Here is a 19280-nt window from a genome sequence, read left to right as displayed (position 1 = left end):
CACCATTCCGACCTTAAGGGGCAAAAAATGTCGGAATGATGGGATCTTTCATTAAAGGTTTAAAGGATAACTACCGTTTTTTACAACCTGGACCTTATTTCCAGCTAAATATATGGTCATTTACTCACCCAGATAACTTTGGTGTCATTCGGTGTCGTTCGGACGAAATTAGATCCAGTGGAGCGCCAATATATCCATATAATGCGAGTAACGGGGCATCGACACACAGCCTCTATATAACGCATTATCTACCACGAAACTAGTTCATTTCACCAATATTTTGTTACGATATGCTAGCGCTATTCCCCTCTGAGTCCGGGCTCGTCTGTTGTCAACATCCGGGGTCTGTAGGTTGCCCTACTACCTCTGACCTGGAAGATGTCGTCTCTGAGCTGCGCGCGCACCCGCGACAGCCCAGCTTGTTTACCTGTAGCTGCTACTGCTAGTTTGACCCCGGATGTTGATAACGGACGAGCCCGGACTCAGAGGGGAATAGCACTAGCATATCGTAACAAAATATTGGTGAAATGAACTAGTTTCGTGGCAGATAATGCGTTATAGAGGCTGTGTGTCGCTGCCCCGTCACTCACATTATATGGATATATCGGCGCTACGCTGGATCTAATTTCGTCCGAACGACTTCAAATGACACCAAAGTTATCTGGGTGAGTAAATGACCACATATTTTGCTAGAAATAAGGTCCAGGTTGTAAAAAACGGTAGTTATCCTTTAAGTGTTGCCATTCTGACAATTAGGGCCTTATGTCGGAATGGCGGTTGCCTCTCATCTAAAATGCATGTTTGATGCTGTCATAGCTTATTAATAATGCAACTTTCACGAATTTGGTCTACTGTATATGGTCTGGCGGAAATTCTGGATTCTGTACATTGTCAGTTTACAACAAAAAAATGGGCATTTTAGTTAAATTCCCCGCGTAAGTCTGTTCTGTTAATTTGTCTTCTGAAATAATGTGCTTTTTTTCCCTTGAGGGCCACCATACAAATGCTACGCAGCATTAAACGTTAAGTTATCGGCTGAAATTCAGTTGGCACTCATCTAGCTAGGTACTAGCTAACTACGCTAATTAACCTTTAAAAACAAGGTACAAAAACGGACTTTATCTTGGCTGTTGATGGTAAGGTAACGTTTTGTCACAATTTTGCTTTATGCAATTAAAATATCAACTTTAACCGCTAGAAAGAAAAACTTGACGCTGGCTCGTTGTTCATAATTTAAGCTAGCTCAGAGGACTGCCAAAGACCTCAGTAGTGAGTGAACGGGCGGCGTATGAGGTAATGACTAATACTTGAGTCATGTTGTATCATCTGTGCTGAAATTGTAGGCTCCGTACACCACTGTTGGCTCGCTCCTGGGTAAAGTACAGGCATCGCTGAAGTGACACCGACGTTTGACTTCGTCAGCCGGTGTAAAATACACGCCGTCCTATCCGTGCTCTCTCCTGTTTGGGGCGAATTTAATTGATCCGGGCAAACCGCGACCGCCTCTGAGGCTGTTTTGCCTGAATCCATAACGCTGAGCATTTCGGGCGGCAGTTGCCTCTTTTTTTCCCCTAGCCCAGGTGCACATTTTCTTTTTGTTTATCCAGAACACTGTTACTGAAGGATAAACCAGTGGAAAATCCGGAGTAAATCATCCCCGCATTGTTGTGGAGGCAGCTCGGAGGAGGGAATGGATGCGAGCGAGCGAGCAGAGGCGCACCGAGGCAGCTACCTGACAGACCCGGCTCCTCTGTGATGCAGCTGTTCGTGCTGCTGGCTGCGAGAAACACAGGACGCCCCGACGGCTGCTTTTAAAAAAGGAAATCAGCGGCTATTTGTTATTCTACACGTGTTGGGATTGCATACGAAGAGCGGGGAAAGCCATGTTGCCAGTCTACTCTCACAGAGGGACAGAGGATTCACCACCGCTTTGATTTTCTGATCCACATTCCTCTGTTTTCCGCGCCGAGGTTGATTTGTCAGTTTGTTTGCCTCCTTCCCTAACCGTGATCTGTTTTTTTGCGGACCTGCCCAGCGCTTTTGATTGTTTTTTTCCCCTTTTGTTGTGGTTGTTTTTTGTTTTTTTAGATATCAACTCGGTGATAATACAGAAGTGTGCGACTGCGAGGAGGAGAGGACGGCGTTGGCATCTATCCATGCGCGCACCACACCGCGCTATTTATTATGGAAGTGTGACCCCCAGGCAGCCGAGGTACAACACATGCTCCCCCCCCCCCTCCATCTATACTTCCTCCAAGTGTTTTCATGTGGGGGTATTTTGAGCACATCTCCGGGGAAAATGCTCTGAACGTCGGGGTCTGTTTTGCCGGCTGTCAGTGACGCAACATCTCACACAGACCGCATGAGATATACATGCGTCGAAGGGCGTGAACTTGCAGAGTCTAACCTCCTTAACCATTAAGAAAGCGTCCACTTATCTATAAAGCCACTTTGAAAGCCCCCTGCCCTCCACACATCTAAAACTCGTCATAATGGATCTCAAAGCGGACTCCGAGGACATGGACTACAAGCGGCCGGCTCCCATTGAAGTTTTCGCCAGCAGGTCCACGCTGCACGGCATCTCGCACATGTTCACCATTGAGCGGATGTGTATCAAGCGCAGCCTGTGGATTTTGTTCTTCATGTGCTCCGTGGGCATGCTGGTGATGGTTTGCGTGGACCGGGTGCAGTTCTACTTCCAGTACCCGCACGTCACCAAGCTGGACGAGGTGGCGGCTCCGATGATGGTGTTCCCCTCAGTCACCTTCTGCAACCTCAACTCCTTCCGCTTCAGCCGGGTGACGCGCAACGACCTGTACCACGCTGGGGAGCTCCTTGCCTTGCTCAACGGCAGGTGTGTGCGTGTGTGTGTGTATGTTTGTGTTTGGCCCCACTGCAGGTCAACCTGTTGGTATGCATGAAGCAAACCTGTGAATGATTAAGTGCTTTGATATCAGACATTTTCTGATTTTTAAATTCCTGTCATTCAGTAACCCACCTCACTTTTTTTTTTTTTTTTTTTACAGCCAGACTCCCAAACAGACACATTAGCTGCTTGGATGATAAGATTTTGCCTCAGGGAAACCCATCTGTGAGGATTTGTAGTTGTTGATTCAGGAATTGATTGTGTCCATCCCACAGTAGCAGATAACAGTCACAAGATTTAAACGCTTGGTGGAAACAGTACATTTTTAATTTGGGTACACAGAACTGAACTATTATTTATTCCAATAAATTAATTGAGAAACACTGAATCACTAAATCCCTAAACCCACTGACTGAATTCCCAAACTCCCTCTTGAGATATTCTGTGAGGGAAAATGGTGCCTTTGCTTTCCGTGTCAGGCCTAACAGTTTAAATCGAGAAGGTACTGGTGAACCTTGAACTTCTGTGAAATTTCATTTTGGTTTTCAGCAGCCTCATGGGAATGCAACCCAAATTTTGCCATGATGCCTGAATCGTCTCAGGTGAAATCTTACATGTCACATGGAAGTGCAAAGCAGTGTTTTAACACATGTGTCACTGGTTGTCGCTGTTAGGCCACTGGGCAATGTGCAAACAACATGGACAAAGCATGAAAAACATTTTAAGGATCTCTGTGAATATGAACTTGAATTGAACTTCAATGTAGGGAAAAAAAGGGGGGGTGGATGAAAGGTGGGTTTTTTAATAATGTAGTGTTACATTAAATATCATATCAGCTGAAATCCACACTGCACATTAGCTGCTGTATTTATGAAATCGTATGCGACAACATGAAATATACGCCTAACATCAATCCGTTCGAATATGTTTACACAGTATTTGATAAAAAAAGAGAGAAACAACCCATTTTGTCGCAGATCATGTGAACAAGGTAACAGATAATGGATGAGCTGTTTCTGAGTGGTTAATATAAAACGATGAAGGAGAAAATGCCGCTGGTGCTATTCCCTGTCTCATCACTTTACAGCTCACGTGATATGAATATCTCAATATTGGATAAGTAGACGAGTAGATTTTTAAATCCCCTGCTGACAAAGTGTGAAGAGACGCGTGTGAGTGTGTCTGTGTGTGATTCATAACTACCAATCCCTCCCTTTACACTTGTTGCTCTCTGCTCTGCTTTGATCATTTAGTCTTTTGGCAGCCATGACAAGCTCACCGTTGTGTGTTGAAACTTTTGATTTTAAATGTCTTAACTTTTTCCTTTTTTTTAATGTTACCCACCTTATTCTGGTCACGTTCACAAGTGCACCACAGATAACCGTCCGTGACTCTGTATTCACAGCTATTCTCGTTGACTTCACACACACACACAAATATGTGCTACTGCAAAAATAAACAATCCACTACATACAAACAAATCTGAATAACATCTCGAACACATTAGTCAGTGTATTTTTAGTTTATTGATCCACGCAGCTCTGCAGCTGAAGGCACAGTTGGAGAGTAGCTCTGTGGTACATGCTAGACTGACATAAATCCGATTCCTTGTTTTCTTACTGAATATCGTTGCTCTGTGACCTCTATATGCGTCCAACTAACAGGTGATAACCTTACAGGAAAGCAATAGATTCCATTGCTTGGGGCTGCAGTTCTAGTGCTCTGTATGGTATAGATTTCACCAGTGTGCCTACGTCCTACATGGATTTGTTTCTCTGTGTAATAGCAACATAGGCCTCCACTTCTTTGATTATTAGTGCAGGTTGAGTCAGATTTCCTGTAAGAAGTGAGATGCACAGAAGAGAAAACTGAAAGCTGTGGCCCTTGCTCCAAGTGACTTTGGTATGAGCTGATTTTAGATGGGAGGAGGGGAACTGCAAGCAGAGGCAATTAACTTGTGTCTCGTAAGCTGCGTGATGAACAAGTCTTTATCCCTGTGTAATTAGTGCTGTTTGTTAAGCTACAGAGTTGTCCCGCTGATTAACACTCTCTCATCTATCTGGCTGTTTCTTGCCCCCTCTGTTCCCTTTTGCCTTTGGGGAGGTGTCCCTTTACTTTTTGCCAACTCAGAGAATGGTGACGTTTTCTTAAAAGAGGACAGGGCAAGCTTAGTCTTACTCTCAGACAGTCTCACGGAGGTAGAAAAAGTACTGTGCGATAAGGACTGTGTCGAATGATAAAACAAAGGAATTTGGAACAGCTTGAATCTAACTTGCAGATAAGAAAAAGTTCGTAGGGCTTCCTGTAGAGACTACTTTTAAATTACGCATTGATTGGCCTGAAAACAATTCAGTGGTTAGCTTCTTGATATCAGGCAACATGCTGTGGATTTCGTCAGAAAATGGCAGAAGGAAAACAAAGTGTCATGTGGCTGTGAGTCTGTGTCCATCACTGTCTCCAGAGGAGGCAGCAGGCAGTATCTACCCTTGCAGCGATGCCAGACTTTCTTAGACAAGTTTGTAACTGAACTAGAAGTAGCTTCACCTTAGGTTTTTTCTGCACAAAAGAAAATCAATCACATTCACATTGTGTTTTTGCAGGTTGAAGTCACACTTGGCAGTGCAGAACATTACGCGTAAATTGCTCAATTTTATTTTTATTATGTCGCAAAGGCAATTACGTGATAATTAACAAAAGAAAGGTCATTTTGGAGTAGGTGTTGGTTATGTGGTTTATGCTGCCAAAAAGTGTTGGTTCAGCTCATGAAGTCAGAGAAGCGAGTCTTCTGCTTACACAGTTATCAGGCTTTAACATGTTTCCTGAGCTTGCAAACATGCTTTAAATTCACGTAAGCAGTTTGTAAAGTGCCACAAAATGTAACGCTTGGTGACTTTCACGACCTTATCTGTCTCAGCACGATCGCAGCTCCTAATCAGGATTTGACTGTCGTATAAAAGTGTTTGGTAGAGGACGTGGGGAGGTCAGAAAACACGAAATCAAACGGTTGCTTCCGAAGCTGATTTTTCAAACAAGTGTTCATTTGCATTTATATTGTGAATGTTTGCCAGAGAGAAGGCTATCATTTGGGAGACTTCGGCAATTTATCAAAGGTCAAGGTCTAATGTGTTGGAAGGTGTTGCATGTTACTCCTGGATTTTGCTTCTTTGGTTTTTTATGTGTGATTACCTTTCAGTGAAACACAGATTCTTTTGGGTTGGCTTCACCCCTCTTTGGCCCTTGTTTGCATTTCTATGATCTTGTCCAAAGTGGCATAATAACCATGTCACAGGTGCACCGTCATTAAGATGTGATTATCGAAACTGCTGCAGGGAATCATTGCAGTTATTCATTTTCAAGGACACTGCACAAACAATTCCATCCTCGTTAGTATATGAGTTCAGTTGGTGCTAATTGGATAATTACCTGAGATTATATTAAGATGTGTTCATTGTTGTGTCACACAGCCTGTAGTATTAACACCGACTTAATACACCGGGAGTATAAACTGCTACTTTTGTTAGATTTTTTTTGTTAAATCGGCGGTGTCAAGAAATCCTGAGTGAGTGCAGTTTTGTGACCACAGTCTCGCTGTCAAAGTTCACTCTGAAAATCAGTGGTTACTAGTATTTACTCACTGCTCTCATGAGGTGGCAAAGTGATGCAGATGCTCCTTCATTCGTTTTAGTCCCCGCAAGAAAATTAAAGTGCTTGTGGCCCATAATCCAATTTAGCCTCCCCCGCCCCTACGTAGTGAGTTTGCTGTGATTGCTTTAGGGAGCAGTGGCAGGGCAATATTAAAAATCTACCCATATTATTGTGATTGTATACGCTTCAACTAAAGCCTCCTGACTCGGGGATCTGAGCACGACGTCTTAAGTGCTCTCCTGGCAGCTTTGTGTTGCTTATAAGACACAGGCTCAGGATACAATTCAATTAAGTTCAGAATATACCACAACAGGCTGTATCTTCTTATTACAATAAAGCGTGACAATGTAGTGATTTAGTCCCAGTGGGTCCCAGAGTACTGAACTAGTTTTGAGCTCAAAGATGCAACTTTTTCGGTCACTATTTGGCCCGTGTGATGTGACCTGTCATTTCCAAAGCCCCAGATGAACCTTTCAGAACAGTATCATTTCTGCTCCAGTAATATCAAGTAAAACAACTGTAGTTGATAAAGTTTAGTACATCATATATGCAGTATGACATTGACAAACAATGACAACATTATTGAAACTTGAAACATAATCTGTGAAGTAACTTTAACTGTGAATGACAGAAAAGTTGTGATTATTTATTTATTTACTTTTCTCTAATACAGTGGCTTGACTTAGATAATCATTCTCCTTCTTTATTCAACACCTTGTAGTCTCACTCAGTGTCCCGCCCACAACACCATTTGATGTGTTAGATGTTGTTGTGGAATTTCGACTCGCTTGACCATTCAGGAGAGATGAAGAAAACTCAGAGACACCGATGACTTAAGTTGAAGTAGTTTATACAAACTTGATCAAGGAGGATCAACATAACAACACATCTGTGTTCACAGTGTAATGCCAAGTCTCAAACCTTCTCTAGTTTCAGGTTATATCCTCTCAGCACAGGAAGCATGGTTTTCTGTTTAACAACAAGTAAGTGGAACGTTACAGCAGAGCCTCTCACCTCTGACTTAGTGAGGGATGGAAAGCAAATGGGTAGAACACAGTCAGTCTGCTACCGCAGATGGATCGAAGGCCATCCTATGAGTTTAGATAAACAACAGCCTTGGTTTGTCAGAGATCCGTTTGGAAGCACATCGCAGCTGCTTCGAACTGCTAAGTTTGCAGTGACCATGAGAGATATAAACTCATAGATCAAGAGGTCACTGTGCCCTCATCCATATTTTATCAGGCCTGGTCTCCTAACCTTTATACAGGGTACATGCGAAATCTTATCTTGTTGTGCCTCGTAGATTTCTCATACAGATGTCACAACTAATAACCTATCAACACTGAATAATCTGAATCTGCAAAGTAGTAACTAAAGTTATCAAATAAATGTATTGGAGTGGAAGTATAAAGTAGCAGAAAATTAAAGTATTCATGCAAAGTTCCTCAAAATTGTACTTTATTTCAGTATTTAAGTAAACTGTAGTTCGCTACATTCCATCAATGGTTGTTTTAAAATTTGACGCAAGACTATATCGGCTATCGGTCTCTGGAATTACTAATAATTGGTATCGGTATTGGCCCTGTAAAAAACATATCGGTCTAGTCTGCACCTTTACTGCGGTGGCAGATCAGTGCCTGCTGCTGACAGGAGCATGGGTAGTTAGATTGACGACATTAGACAGTGGCCCCCAGTAACTTATTAAGGTATCTTATATTGATGCCGTTCTTAACATTTTTCCGATTTTACATACTAGACATTGGTTATGACAATAGCTCTATTAAATAATGGAGAAATACAGAAAAGATGTGACCATCCGCCACATGTGTGATGAAGTAGGCTAATTTATAATATACTGTTGCATTACTAAGAGCTGCATTTAATCATTACAGACCAGTGACATGAGCAAAAAAGAAAGATATTCATAAAATAGGTATTCAAGATGATTTTATTAATCACCTGGCAACAAAATGCCAATTACAGGTCAGTCATACAGTAGAGGGTCATTACTATTGTAACAATATAATCAATCATTAATAATTATATTGTATTGTCCTTGATCCACCTCTGGTTCTCTACATTGCCAGAGAATCTATGTCTAAGTGTACAACATTTCAGACAGGGGAACATTTTTTCCAAAATTGTTTGCCACTATTGTTGGAGAAGCTGAAAATTGCACAGGTTCTTCCTGATGTCCTTGACATTGCTGTAAAAAGTAAAGTTTCATAGAAAGTAAAGCTTAAAGTAGAAAATGGTTCATTTCTTGGGACAGCTAGCATTCAAATCGGCTTGAATTTAGGGAGAGAGCACCGCAGGAATGGTGACTTGTCTTTGTCCAATAATTGCCCAGATTCATGTATAGCTGTACGGCTATAGGTTTATTACCAGTTGAATGCAACCACTTTAAAGCATTTCTTGATTGGTTCCGGTTTCTGTCTACCGGATAGAAGGATAATTTTCCCTTAGATAGTATTCATAAAGCATGTAGGTCATTTGTGATGAAGGTTAGCCTGTTTTCAGGTAAAGATCTGCTTGAGATCTATTCAGAACAGCTGTCACACTGGCTAAAACCCAGACAACTCTCTTGGTAATCGACATATTTCAAAAACAAGGTAATTTAAACACTAAAGCCAGCCAGATCGCACATTTACAGTATATTATCTGTTTACAGGTTCACACACGAGTGGAGTTGAGCATCAGCCTTACATAACCTAAATATGCTGTGATACAGTTTCAACAACAGCCAAATTATTAACGACAACGTAGCAACTAATGAATAAACTTTGTTGTGTTTGTCATCTATTTAATTTATGAGCTAAGTGGTTATCTGCACTGTCCTGTCTTAAGTTGGTTGTTTCTGCTTGTCTTAATTCATCTTACATTATTTTTTAGTAAATTATTAAGTTTTATTAAGTGATAGTCAGTCATCTCTTGGTCAGAACAATAGTCCTCATCTTGTCTGTTAACTCCATCTGTAATTCCTCTTCCAACATGAAGTGTGATGGATTCCCATCTCTCATCAGTGTTATGAGCGCAGTGGGGAGAAACAGTCCTCATTTCAAATTACAGCACATACTATCTCACATGGTGAATATTTTATTTCATTCTGTTTGCAGCAGGTAAACAAAGCTGTTGCAGCAGTGAAACATATTACATTCCTGTAATTTGGTTGGGACGCGAGTTGAAAATACATTGCCAGTTGAATATTAAGGCAGTGCTCACAAAAGAAATAATGTAATATTTCATTTTTTATTCATGGATCAACTTACATTATTCCCATCATCAAGGGACAAAATCTTGTTCACGAGTACAGACAAAGCTTGACCTTGTGGAATTAAAAAAAAATCCATTAAGATTTACCACCAATTATAGTGTGAAATAGTGCCCATATCAATGAGAAATAACTCTGCTGTCAGCTTCCACAAAGTCATTCACAGATTTATTGTCAGAGGAGCAGGGTAAGCCTTTGTCTCTGTCAGTCTCTCGTGGTTTTTCAATTCTAATTCTGGTTTCTCCAGCTTTGGGACAGGCTTATTCATGTTTGCAAATGTAAATTGAGCTGTCCAAAATGATTACAATAACACAATACATGAACCCTATTATAAGATGGCTGCTGCTCTGTAACATTACACACAAATTCAGGACTTCATATCAAAACCCGATACCTTACCATGTTGCAGTAATTCTAAAGAATAGCAGAAATGACTACCTTGTTTCGCAGTTAATTTAAAAAGCCCTTTTGCAGTCTTTTACAGTGCTATTCACTCTAACAGACTCTGTGTTCAAGCAAATTATTCTCATAAGTGTCTGTCAGTAGTGCTTAATCTTAGTGCTGCATAATTTGGATGCTTGTACCACTGATGGCCGTTGCTCTGCAGGGGTCATCAATGGGCCGTCTTTTCTGCGAGCAGGGCCACACCACTTAATTGAGGTTAATTTGTGTCTGTGAATGACTGTGAGCAGGTGCTGGAGGTTGATGGTGGTTGTCAAGCAGAGGCGTGTCATAAATGACTTCCCTCCTGTTTTCCTTCTGTGAGTATGGCCATTATGGTAAAGTAGAGTTTCAGTATGGTGTGTGTGTGTTTGGCCCTGTCCACACGTAATGTTCACGGCTATTTCTTCAAACAAAACTTAATCTATGCGTTTTGGCCTTTCGTATACACGTATACAGCATTTTCTGAAACACTTCTTTCCTGCGTGTTTACGTCCAGACAGGCAGGAATGGAGATTTTTGGAAACGATGACACAGACACCTACGTTCACTTCTTGATGAGTTCTTATCAGTGTATGTAGCATCACTGGCAAATGTGAACTCGGAGAAGGCTCTGGGTTATGATATTGGTTTGATATAAGATTTTCATGGTGCAATAAGCATTTCACACAAAATATCACAGTTTCACGGTATTACTCAATTATTATTCAATGTTATTATTCAGTTATAATGAGCCTTAAAAGCATTAACAACAAACTGGTTGAACAAACTTTTTTCATAATTTCAAAAGATACTTGGTCCTGACAGAAATTTGACATATATATTTTTTTTAATAACACATAATATAACACATGAATGCAATTCAAGTACGTATGATATTGAACTAGACCTTAAGGTATGACAACCATCAGTTTTCGTACCATGGTATACCTTAAAAACAGTATGCTGCAGCCTTAGTTTGTCCATTGATGGAATGGATGTTATGTTGTCTTAATTTAGAAAGACACAAACAGACATTGATAAGGGACCTACACTGACCAAAATGCCTGCTTTTAATAGAAATAGCATTATCCGAAAGTCATTGTCATGAACTCCAGCAAAAAATGTTCTGGCCATTATTCAACGCCACAGCCCTGGAGCGACTTGACTGGTGCGTGGAGGCATACAACTGCAATGTGTTGTGGTTCCAGTTTTTGTTCTGTTGTCAGGAAAAATTAAGCTACATGTTTGCTGTACCAGCCATGGTACCTGTAACAGAACAAAAAGTAAATAGTAAATAGTAATTAAAAGTAATTTTAAGAGTATTTTCTGTAACTAAGCAACTGACCACACAGTATGCAATCTGTTTTCTCTTTACACTGGCATGCGCATGCCTAGTGTATGTGAATGGTCATGTTTTCAGGTGTGTTAGTATGGACAGAGAATTTTTCACAAACTAAAGTGCTTGTCTGGACGAAGGTCCCTGTTTTCAAAAACACCCGTGTAAGTGTGGTAGCTATAGGCATAAGAATGCAGAACCTGTAGGCATGGGACAGGATTTTGGTATGGGAAGCATTCTGGTTTTCGTTTTTTAGTCTATGTTGTATTGACCAATCACTTTCTAGCTGGCTTGCATGCAGGTTGACAGTCCATGTGAAGAGCAAAAGAGGAATGCAATTTCGGACCCCATTGGCTATTGTCTGGTGACAATTTAGCTTTTTATCGGCTCTTAAATTTAACTGTTTTAGATTAGTTTTAAAATCTAAGACAATCATCTCTCAACTCCAACTCCATTCTAGAGTCACAAGTTGCTAATTGAACTGCAAACAATGACTGTTGCCAAAAAGAGGAAGTCTTGGCACAGAAATCTTTTATCCACTGGCTACACTGGAAGCTCTGAAACATTGGTCATTGCCTGCAGAGGCTGTAATCGTCGGATGATATACGATGGGTTATGAGATAGGGTGTGTGTTGATATACATGAATTTATCATACTAAGTCTAGTTTTTGTGTTTGTGTGGAGGAAAGAGAAAGAGAACAGGAGAGTGTGTATGCTTCCCTACATGATACACCTGATAATGTTTCACACAAAAATTGCACCAGATGCTACGTGAAGTGTTTTGCTTTGCTTTAATACTAAGTAGTTTGAATACTCTTTTCCGGAGTGTCCTCAAACTGAATAACAGCATAATGAACATTGTTATGCTTACTATGTGAAAACGCTCTGCTGCCACAGTTCCCAATTATTTGACAGGGTTATTAACATGATTGTGCAAAAAGAAATACCCCCATCCTTTCAATAATGAGCCATTTTCTCTCACTCATTGACACTGTGATAACGTGCCACAGCTAGGCTGCCAGCTTCAGACAACATGTGGATAATATTGTGAGAGCTTGCTAACTGCAGGTCTGGGAGAGCTGGCATGCACACGCATGTACCATTCATTCAGTTAGAGAGTGAGTATGCGCTTTTTGCTGTTTTGTCTATTAATTTTTTACACGATAATCCCTATTGTGCTGCCAAAATCTTTGTTTGCCTGCCAAACTCTTTAAATGCACATTTTAAAATGGATCTGAGGTACAGCCAGTTGTTGTGTCTTTCTCTATTATACAAGGGAATTCCCTGAAATCAAGTCTATTTTTTACTCTTTCATGGATAGATTAAGGTTTTGTGTTTTAAGATGATTATGTTTGAATAAAAAAGACACTTAAGAATAACAGTCTGTGAAATTTGGTTTTACTTTTAGATGCTTTCTCTGTTGTCGCCATTTTTAAAAAAACTTTACTTGTGATTCATACAGCAAGAGAAGTAATACAAAAGTTAGCATGTGATTCTGAGGCAATAATTGTTTTCTTTCAGAAGATAGTGGCACAAAACAAAACATGGTCATGTCATCATATTCTGGTTTTAAACCAAAATAAAGAGATTAAACACGTCTGGTTCATTACTGTATCTATTTTATAAATGTGCTGCTTCATCACCACATGAACTAACTCCAGGGAACTTCCTGTCCAGGTATGAGATCCGGGACCCACACCTGGTGGAGGAACATGTCCTGCAGATCCTGAAGGAAAGGGCCGACTTTGACAACTATAAGCCCCGGCCCTTCAACATGCGCGAATTCTACGACCGGACGGGCCACGACATCAAGGACATGCTTCTGTCCTGCTACTACCGAGGCATGGAGTGCAGTGCTGAAGACTTCAAAGTGGTGAGTCAGGCGTGTTAATAGTTAAAAAATGTCCTCTACTCGGCTAGCAGAGGCCTGCCAAGACAATGGTCAGCTGAGCATATCTGTGATATAAGGTCAGCGTTGATGTAGTGATAGAGGGAGATTCCGAAGACCCAGGTATGAAATACACACAAAAATTGACCGACACTGAATAACCACTCAAGGAGCTACACGCACAACATGCTAAATGCAGAATCTCCCAGAGAGAGAGGTTCTCATGAAGACTCTATAGAAACTCTAAAGTCCAGATGTTTCTTTGTTTAGAGTCTAAACAAAGAAACATCTGGAACAAATAAACTGGCTAGCTCATGCTCCTCATCTGAGCCTGTGACAAGTTATACCTGTCACTCTGTATTTATCTTCGAACCTCCGTACATTGAGAGAAATGTGAAACAGATGTGGTTACATGCCAAGAAAGAAATACAATCCAACAATAATTAAACACAGATGATGATGATTTCCTCCCATCATATAGTTTATATTAATGTCTATATGATATGACTGTCTGTTGCGCAATCATTGTTGAAGTTTTGCTTTTGGAAATGACATGGCAGGATATATAAGTAGTGATTTCATAGATTGATTTTTATCCTCAATTCAGTCAATGGGGCTCCATCAGTCCAGATCCGTGACTGACTCACAGGCTAAGTGTTCATCTCAGTATCGTGATACACATCAAGTCTGCAGCCCTGCACGCTGGCCTTAGTGTTATAGTTTACAGTCTCTGAAAGGTTGAGCAGTGCACTCATAAAAAGGCTGAAACATGGTCTTTGGCTGAACTCTGTGTTGCTGCTATAACACTTGCTTTATGAGTGAGAAGTTAAAAAAATCTGTCGCTGTGGGAGATTTTCTGTGAGTGTTTGTTTTTCTCATCCGTCGGATGGATACAGACATCCAGTTATTACAAGGAACCTGTGTGACCTGTATACAGTATGTGCTGAGCAGTCTGTGGATTCATCAGGTACAATAGCAGTAAAACGACTCAGCTGTCTGTAGCGCATCTGAAGCACGTGGGGTTCACTGTGTCAGATAGTGCAGCTATAATTGTCATCAGTTATTGTACATTATTTGTCATTTCTGTCTAATAACAGCCGCTGGTAAAAACACGGGTTTAAATTTATGGAGGCACTGACTGCACTATTGACGTTGTCAGTACACACTCACCGAAGAACATTTATTTGGTAATTAAATGTGTATTTTTTGCTGACACCAGCAAACATAGCAATTATTTTTGAAAAGAAAATCAGCAATTTGTCTTTCTCTTCAATTTGCTACACGTCTGACTTTCTCCACTTTCTCAGTTTGTCTGTCTGTGGATTGGTGCTGGCAGGTAGCATACAGTGTGTTTATCAGAGCTTGTTTGCTGACGATGGCTGTTTACTGCTGCAACAAGAAATAGGCCTGATAAGTGCTGCGACTATCAAAGAGACAGTAAATGTTTGGGCCGCAATACAATACAATAAAACAGAGCTGCGGAATTGGCTGATATTTTCTTTGTGTGTTTATGAGCCATTCAAATTACATGGCCCCTTTGTTTGAGATGAATAAATTTTTTGATTATCATTTTGATTTTCCTAATGTTTTTTGCTATTTAATTTTCTAAGTAAGGCAGCAGTTACTGTAATTATGACAGTAAGTAAGTAAGTAGGTAAAACTTTATTTATATAGCACTCTTCTAAACACAAATTGCAAAGTGCTTTACATCAATAATAATATAGTATAGTAACAAGGTGGGGAACACCTTGTCGGACAATTTTGTGTGCAAAGCATATCTGAAATGATTCTGAAGTTTCTGCAATCTAAAACCCTTAGTCAGTGTATGAATTAAAATGCTAAATTCATTGATGCTGAAATGGTATTTTAATAAAGATCCCTCCACATATATATAAAGGCATACATACAAATTTGCAAAACCCTCCCTCATTTAAAAATTCCAGAATATATGAATATGCACATGCAAAAGTTCATTCTCAGTGTTTGTGCACTGGATGCTTCAAGTGTCTTATATGCTGAATTTTGACTCTTTGTGATGTCACAAATCATGCTCGTTGGACACCTCTGAAAAAACGATCAAAGAGCCCAGAGAAACTTTACACTTCAAGCAATGAATGTGAAAACAGCCTTCAAATGTCGGACTCTGCACACATATCATCCTACACAGTGAAGCTCAAATATTCAACTGTTGGAACAAGAAGAAAAGCATGTTTTTGACTGGAGGGGGGACTTAAATGAATCAGAAAATGAGACACAAGACAATTCCAGCTCAGAAGAATAAGTTTGAGGTGAATGTTGCTTATAAAATAGATGCATTAGAAGTCCCAAAAAACAAAAAGAAATTGATTGCCCAAGGCTCATAAGAAAAGGAGGCCTCACAATAAAATGTCACACATTGCAACCAGTGGCAGCTTGCTGTGGGAGAAGGAGCTAATCCAGACGGAGCAACTACCCAGCAGATGCTCATGCCAGAGCAGGTGGCGAGTGATGATGGCACTGTATTGATAAGGTTGAAGTCTCTTGAGACTTCTGTGGTAATTGCGACCTAATGCACATTTGTAAATGTCTCATAAAGATTCCAGTTGGCATAGATTATAGAATATTATAGTAGACACCACATGCTTGTTTCTGAGAAAAAGCTACTTTTTTCTTTATCCCCTCCACAGCCTCCTGTGACATTAACTGGGTTGAGACACATCCACACAAAACTGACCTTCACAAATTGTATGAACCTTTCTCAGTCAAGTGAATCAAATAGCTAACTACAAAAATGATATCTCCCCCCTTTTATCTGCCCAGTCCTCCAATCAATGTGCATGCATAAAAGAAGAGAGTCACATGACTGATAACATTACAGGTGCGCTTCAGATGACAAGAAAACCTTTCTTCCAGACCGGTGCACCAGTTCTATAGATAACATGTATGTCTGTAGAAAGAGAGTGTGTCTGAAAGAAAGCAAGAAGAGGCTTTAAAATCCACAGTGTCACTGACTCTTACACCCTGTGTCCTTCAGTGGTCCTTTGAAGCTGAACCCCCCCCCAGTATCCAGTAAAAAAAACATGTAGTACAGCAGTGGCTGCAACACGGTCCACATGGTGCAGCTCCTCTAATGTGCTGATGTGTCCACATTTACTGTAGTTAGTTGTGCTTATGGCAGATGGTGCTTCGCAGGGCTCTACTGTATTAGTACAGTAGTGGACCTGGACAGAACAGCTCAGCAGAGAGCACTAATGGTGTGGAAAGAATCTTCAGTGTGATAGAAAAAGAAAAAAAAAAGGACGATGAAGACTCCCACATGCCTCTGCCTCCAAACCTCAGAGCATGGAAGCAGTAAAACTGTGATTAACACTGTCGGCAGCTCCTGCTTGTTTACCCCCAGCATCGGCAGCGTGCCTCGCTAGCTGCTCTCTTGCTGTGGAACATAGCCAGAAACAAACGGTTGCTGCTGCAAATGGCATCAGGGCATCCAGTTGCATGGCATCATTTCATCAGCGCTCTGATAAAGATGTAAAATAAAACAGTCAGACCGCAGCAATGTTAACACTTAATACAGGTTGTCTCAGATGAGATGGTGAGAGTCTGCAGTGTCAATATTGTTGTCAATTAATGGTCACTGGTCCCAATACCTGGTGGGACACCGTGCCATATAATCAATTTTCTCTCATGACTGCTGAAAATATTTCAGATTAGTAACTCCTTCTATCGTTGACCCTGCCTCCTCTATTTCCTTGGAAGGAGTTTTGCTAATTAGTAATCCAGAAGGTTGGGCTTACATCTTTCAGCTCATTTGATACTAAAGAGCAGCAGGATAGAAAAATGACCCTCAATTAATATTAATAGGTGGCCTTCAGCTTCTGAACTGTCGCTGCAGAAGATAATAGAAAACATTAAAAAGTTAGTGAAATACAAAGACCATAATTAGATTTTTTATGACCTTGTATTTAATTAAAGAGACACACATACGTCGACACATGGATCATAAATGTAGAGTCAGTTTAAGAGGAAAATTATTGGGTACACAATCTATCTTAGTGCATCCCTAAGGAACCCTCTGCAGATAATATGTTGATAGGTGATTGATGTCAAAACCCTTTAAGTTATTCCATTTTGAACACTTCAAGACACCCACATCTGACTACAGTCACTGGGGGAAACTCTGACAGACTTATAACTTTGCTAGACTTAAAACTGAAGCAGAGGGGGTTTGGCAGAGAGCGTAACAGACAGAGCGTGATGGAACATGAGAGAGAAAATAAGACCAAGAAAGAAAAAGCGAAAGAAAGATAGATAGTCTCAGAGACTGAGGCCCAGGTAACAACAAAGTCCTTGGGATGAAACTGAACATAATGGTCAAGTGCTGCAGAGAGGCACAAAGGCACAAACCAGCAGCTGCCGCTGCAGTAGCAGAGGAGGAAGTACTATCAGTAGACACACAGGTTTGTGCTCATTTAACATGTGAGACTGCAGAGCTGCACTGTATCTCCCTTTTCCAGCTGCCCAATTGTTTCCCCAAACACAATGAAGTATGGCAGCTCAACAGGTCTCCCCTTTCCGCCTTTTGTTAAGAATAACATCTCAGATTGTATCCAAAAGTTATAGGTCATAGCGGTATTTAAATTAATTTACAAAAATTGTCATGATCACACTACTATTCTTCACGTCCCTATGAGCATTCAAGCCATGAGCTTGAATGCTACTGCGATATGCTGTTTTCTTTGTTAACAGCAGGATTTATCTTGCTACTTATATTCACAAGAATATAGCGTTGCCAGCCAATTGAGAATGAGAACATAAAACATATAAATATATAACATACCTGTTATATATTTCTTTAAGTTACAAATTTTAGTTGACATTTTAATACACTTGATAACTTGATAAAGAAAATCTATGTAAAAGCCAGTAACAACAGAACAAAAGTTCCCTGAAAACCCTTCTATATCTAACTCTAACAACACAGTGTTCCCCACACATAGACTTTACATAAACCAGCGCACGTGACTGTTGTGATGTCGTTCGGTGTATGTTGGTTTTAAATGCGAGGTGTGTTTTTTGGACGACTTTATAAAACTTACTGCTCAAGAAGAAAGAAGGTAATGTTGCTGGGAGAGAGAAAGCGGAAAGTCTTTTAAATTATTGGCATATCAAACAACATTTTTTATTTGTCTTTTGGTAGTTTCCACCAGCCCATTTTGTTTCACTCTTAATCTATAACAAGCCTCCCTGTCACCATCCTCTACCCCCCACCTTTGTGTAACCCAGACTCCTGCATAATTACCATGATCATTCTATTGAGCCATTGGCTCCATTTCAGCTGTCCATTGACCCTGAGAGTCAGAGAAGAGAAGTGTCGCTAATGAGATGTGATCAATAGAGAAAGCTTTTCAAAGACACCTGCCCATGGATCACATTTCACAAATACCCTTTGAAACAATCTAAAGCTTTGGACTTTTTGAAGTCTTGAATTATTAAATATAATTAACACTTCACATTTGTAAGTTTAAATAATTGGTTGCTGTAATACTTCCTCCTCCCAATCCAAATGGATTGTTCCTTTTGATAAATAAGGACGGTGTTTTCTTTCTTTTTTAGTGTTGCTGAGCTATGTTGGAAGGATGCTGGTAGTCGTGTGTGTCGGCTTTGTACTGGGGCCAGCTTGAGGGATCGAGTTTCTTTGGTTAATTCTGGCTGTAATCTAATTTAATTACCTTAGATATTGAAAGTGATGACTGTTGAGGCTGAGAGACTTTTGAGGTAGCTGCCATTTGTAATATCAAACATTCAAACATGCTTTTATCTCCCATTCCTCATCAACTGTTTTTGACACAGCTCACCTTTGTTCCACCCTTTT

The 19280-nt window shown here is 40.4% G+C and overlaps 1 protein-coding gene across 2 annotated transcripts in view; it reads left to right on the top strand.

Annotated features, from left to right (window-relative positions):
- Window positions 1–650: 650 nt before the first annotated feature.
- Window positions 651–19280, top strand: part of asic1b (acid-sensing (proton-gated) ion channel 1b) — a 162036-nt gene continuing 143406 nt past the window's right edge. Inside the window, exons 1-3 of one of the 2 annotated variants that reach the window (XM_084348701.1) lie at window positions 1022–1136; window positions 1608–2854; window positions 13219–13414. In XM_084348701.1, the coding sequence (XP_084204827.1) occupies window positions 2493–2854; window positions 13219–13414 (558 nt within the window). In that variant the 5' untranslated portion in view covers window positions 1022–1136; window positions 1608–2492. Of the gene's footprint in view, window positions 666–1021; window positions 1137–1607; window positions 2855–13218; window positions 13415–19280 lie in introns of those variants that run through there. The other variant, XM_084348702.1, reaches the window with a different exon arrangement.

Source organism: Pagrus pagrus, assembly GCF_965226575.1.
Source record: "Pagrus pagrus genome assembly, chromosome: 3".
In the NCBI taxonomy this organism is placed as follows: Eukaryota; Metazoa; Chordata; class Actinopteri; order Spariformes; family Sparidae; genus Pagrus; species Pagrus pagrus.
The sequence above is the reverse complement of the archived record's forward strand: the minus strand, read 5'-3'. Positions and strand labels throughout refer to the sequence as shown.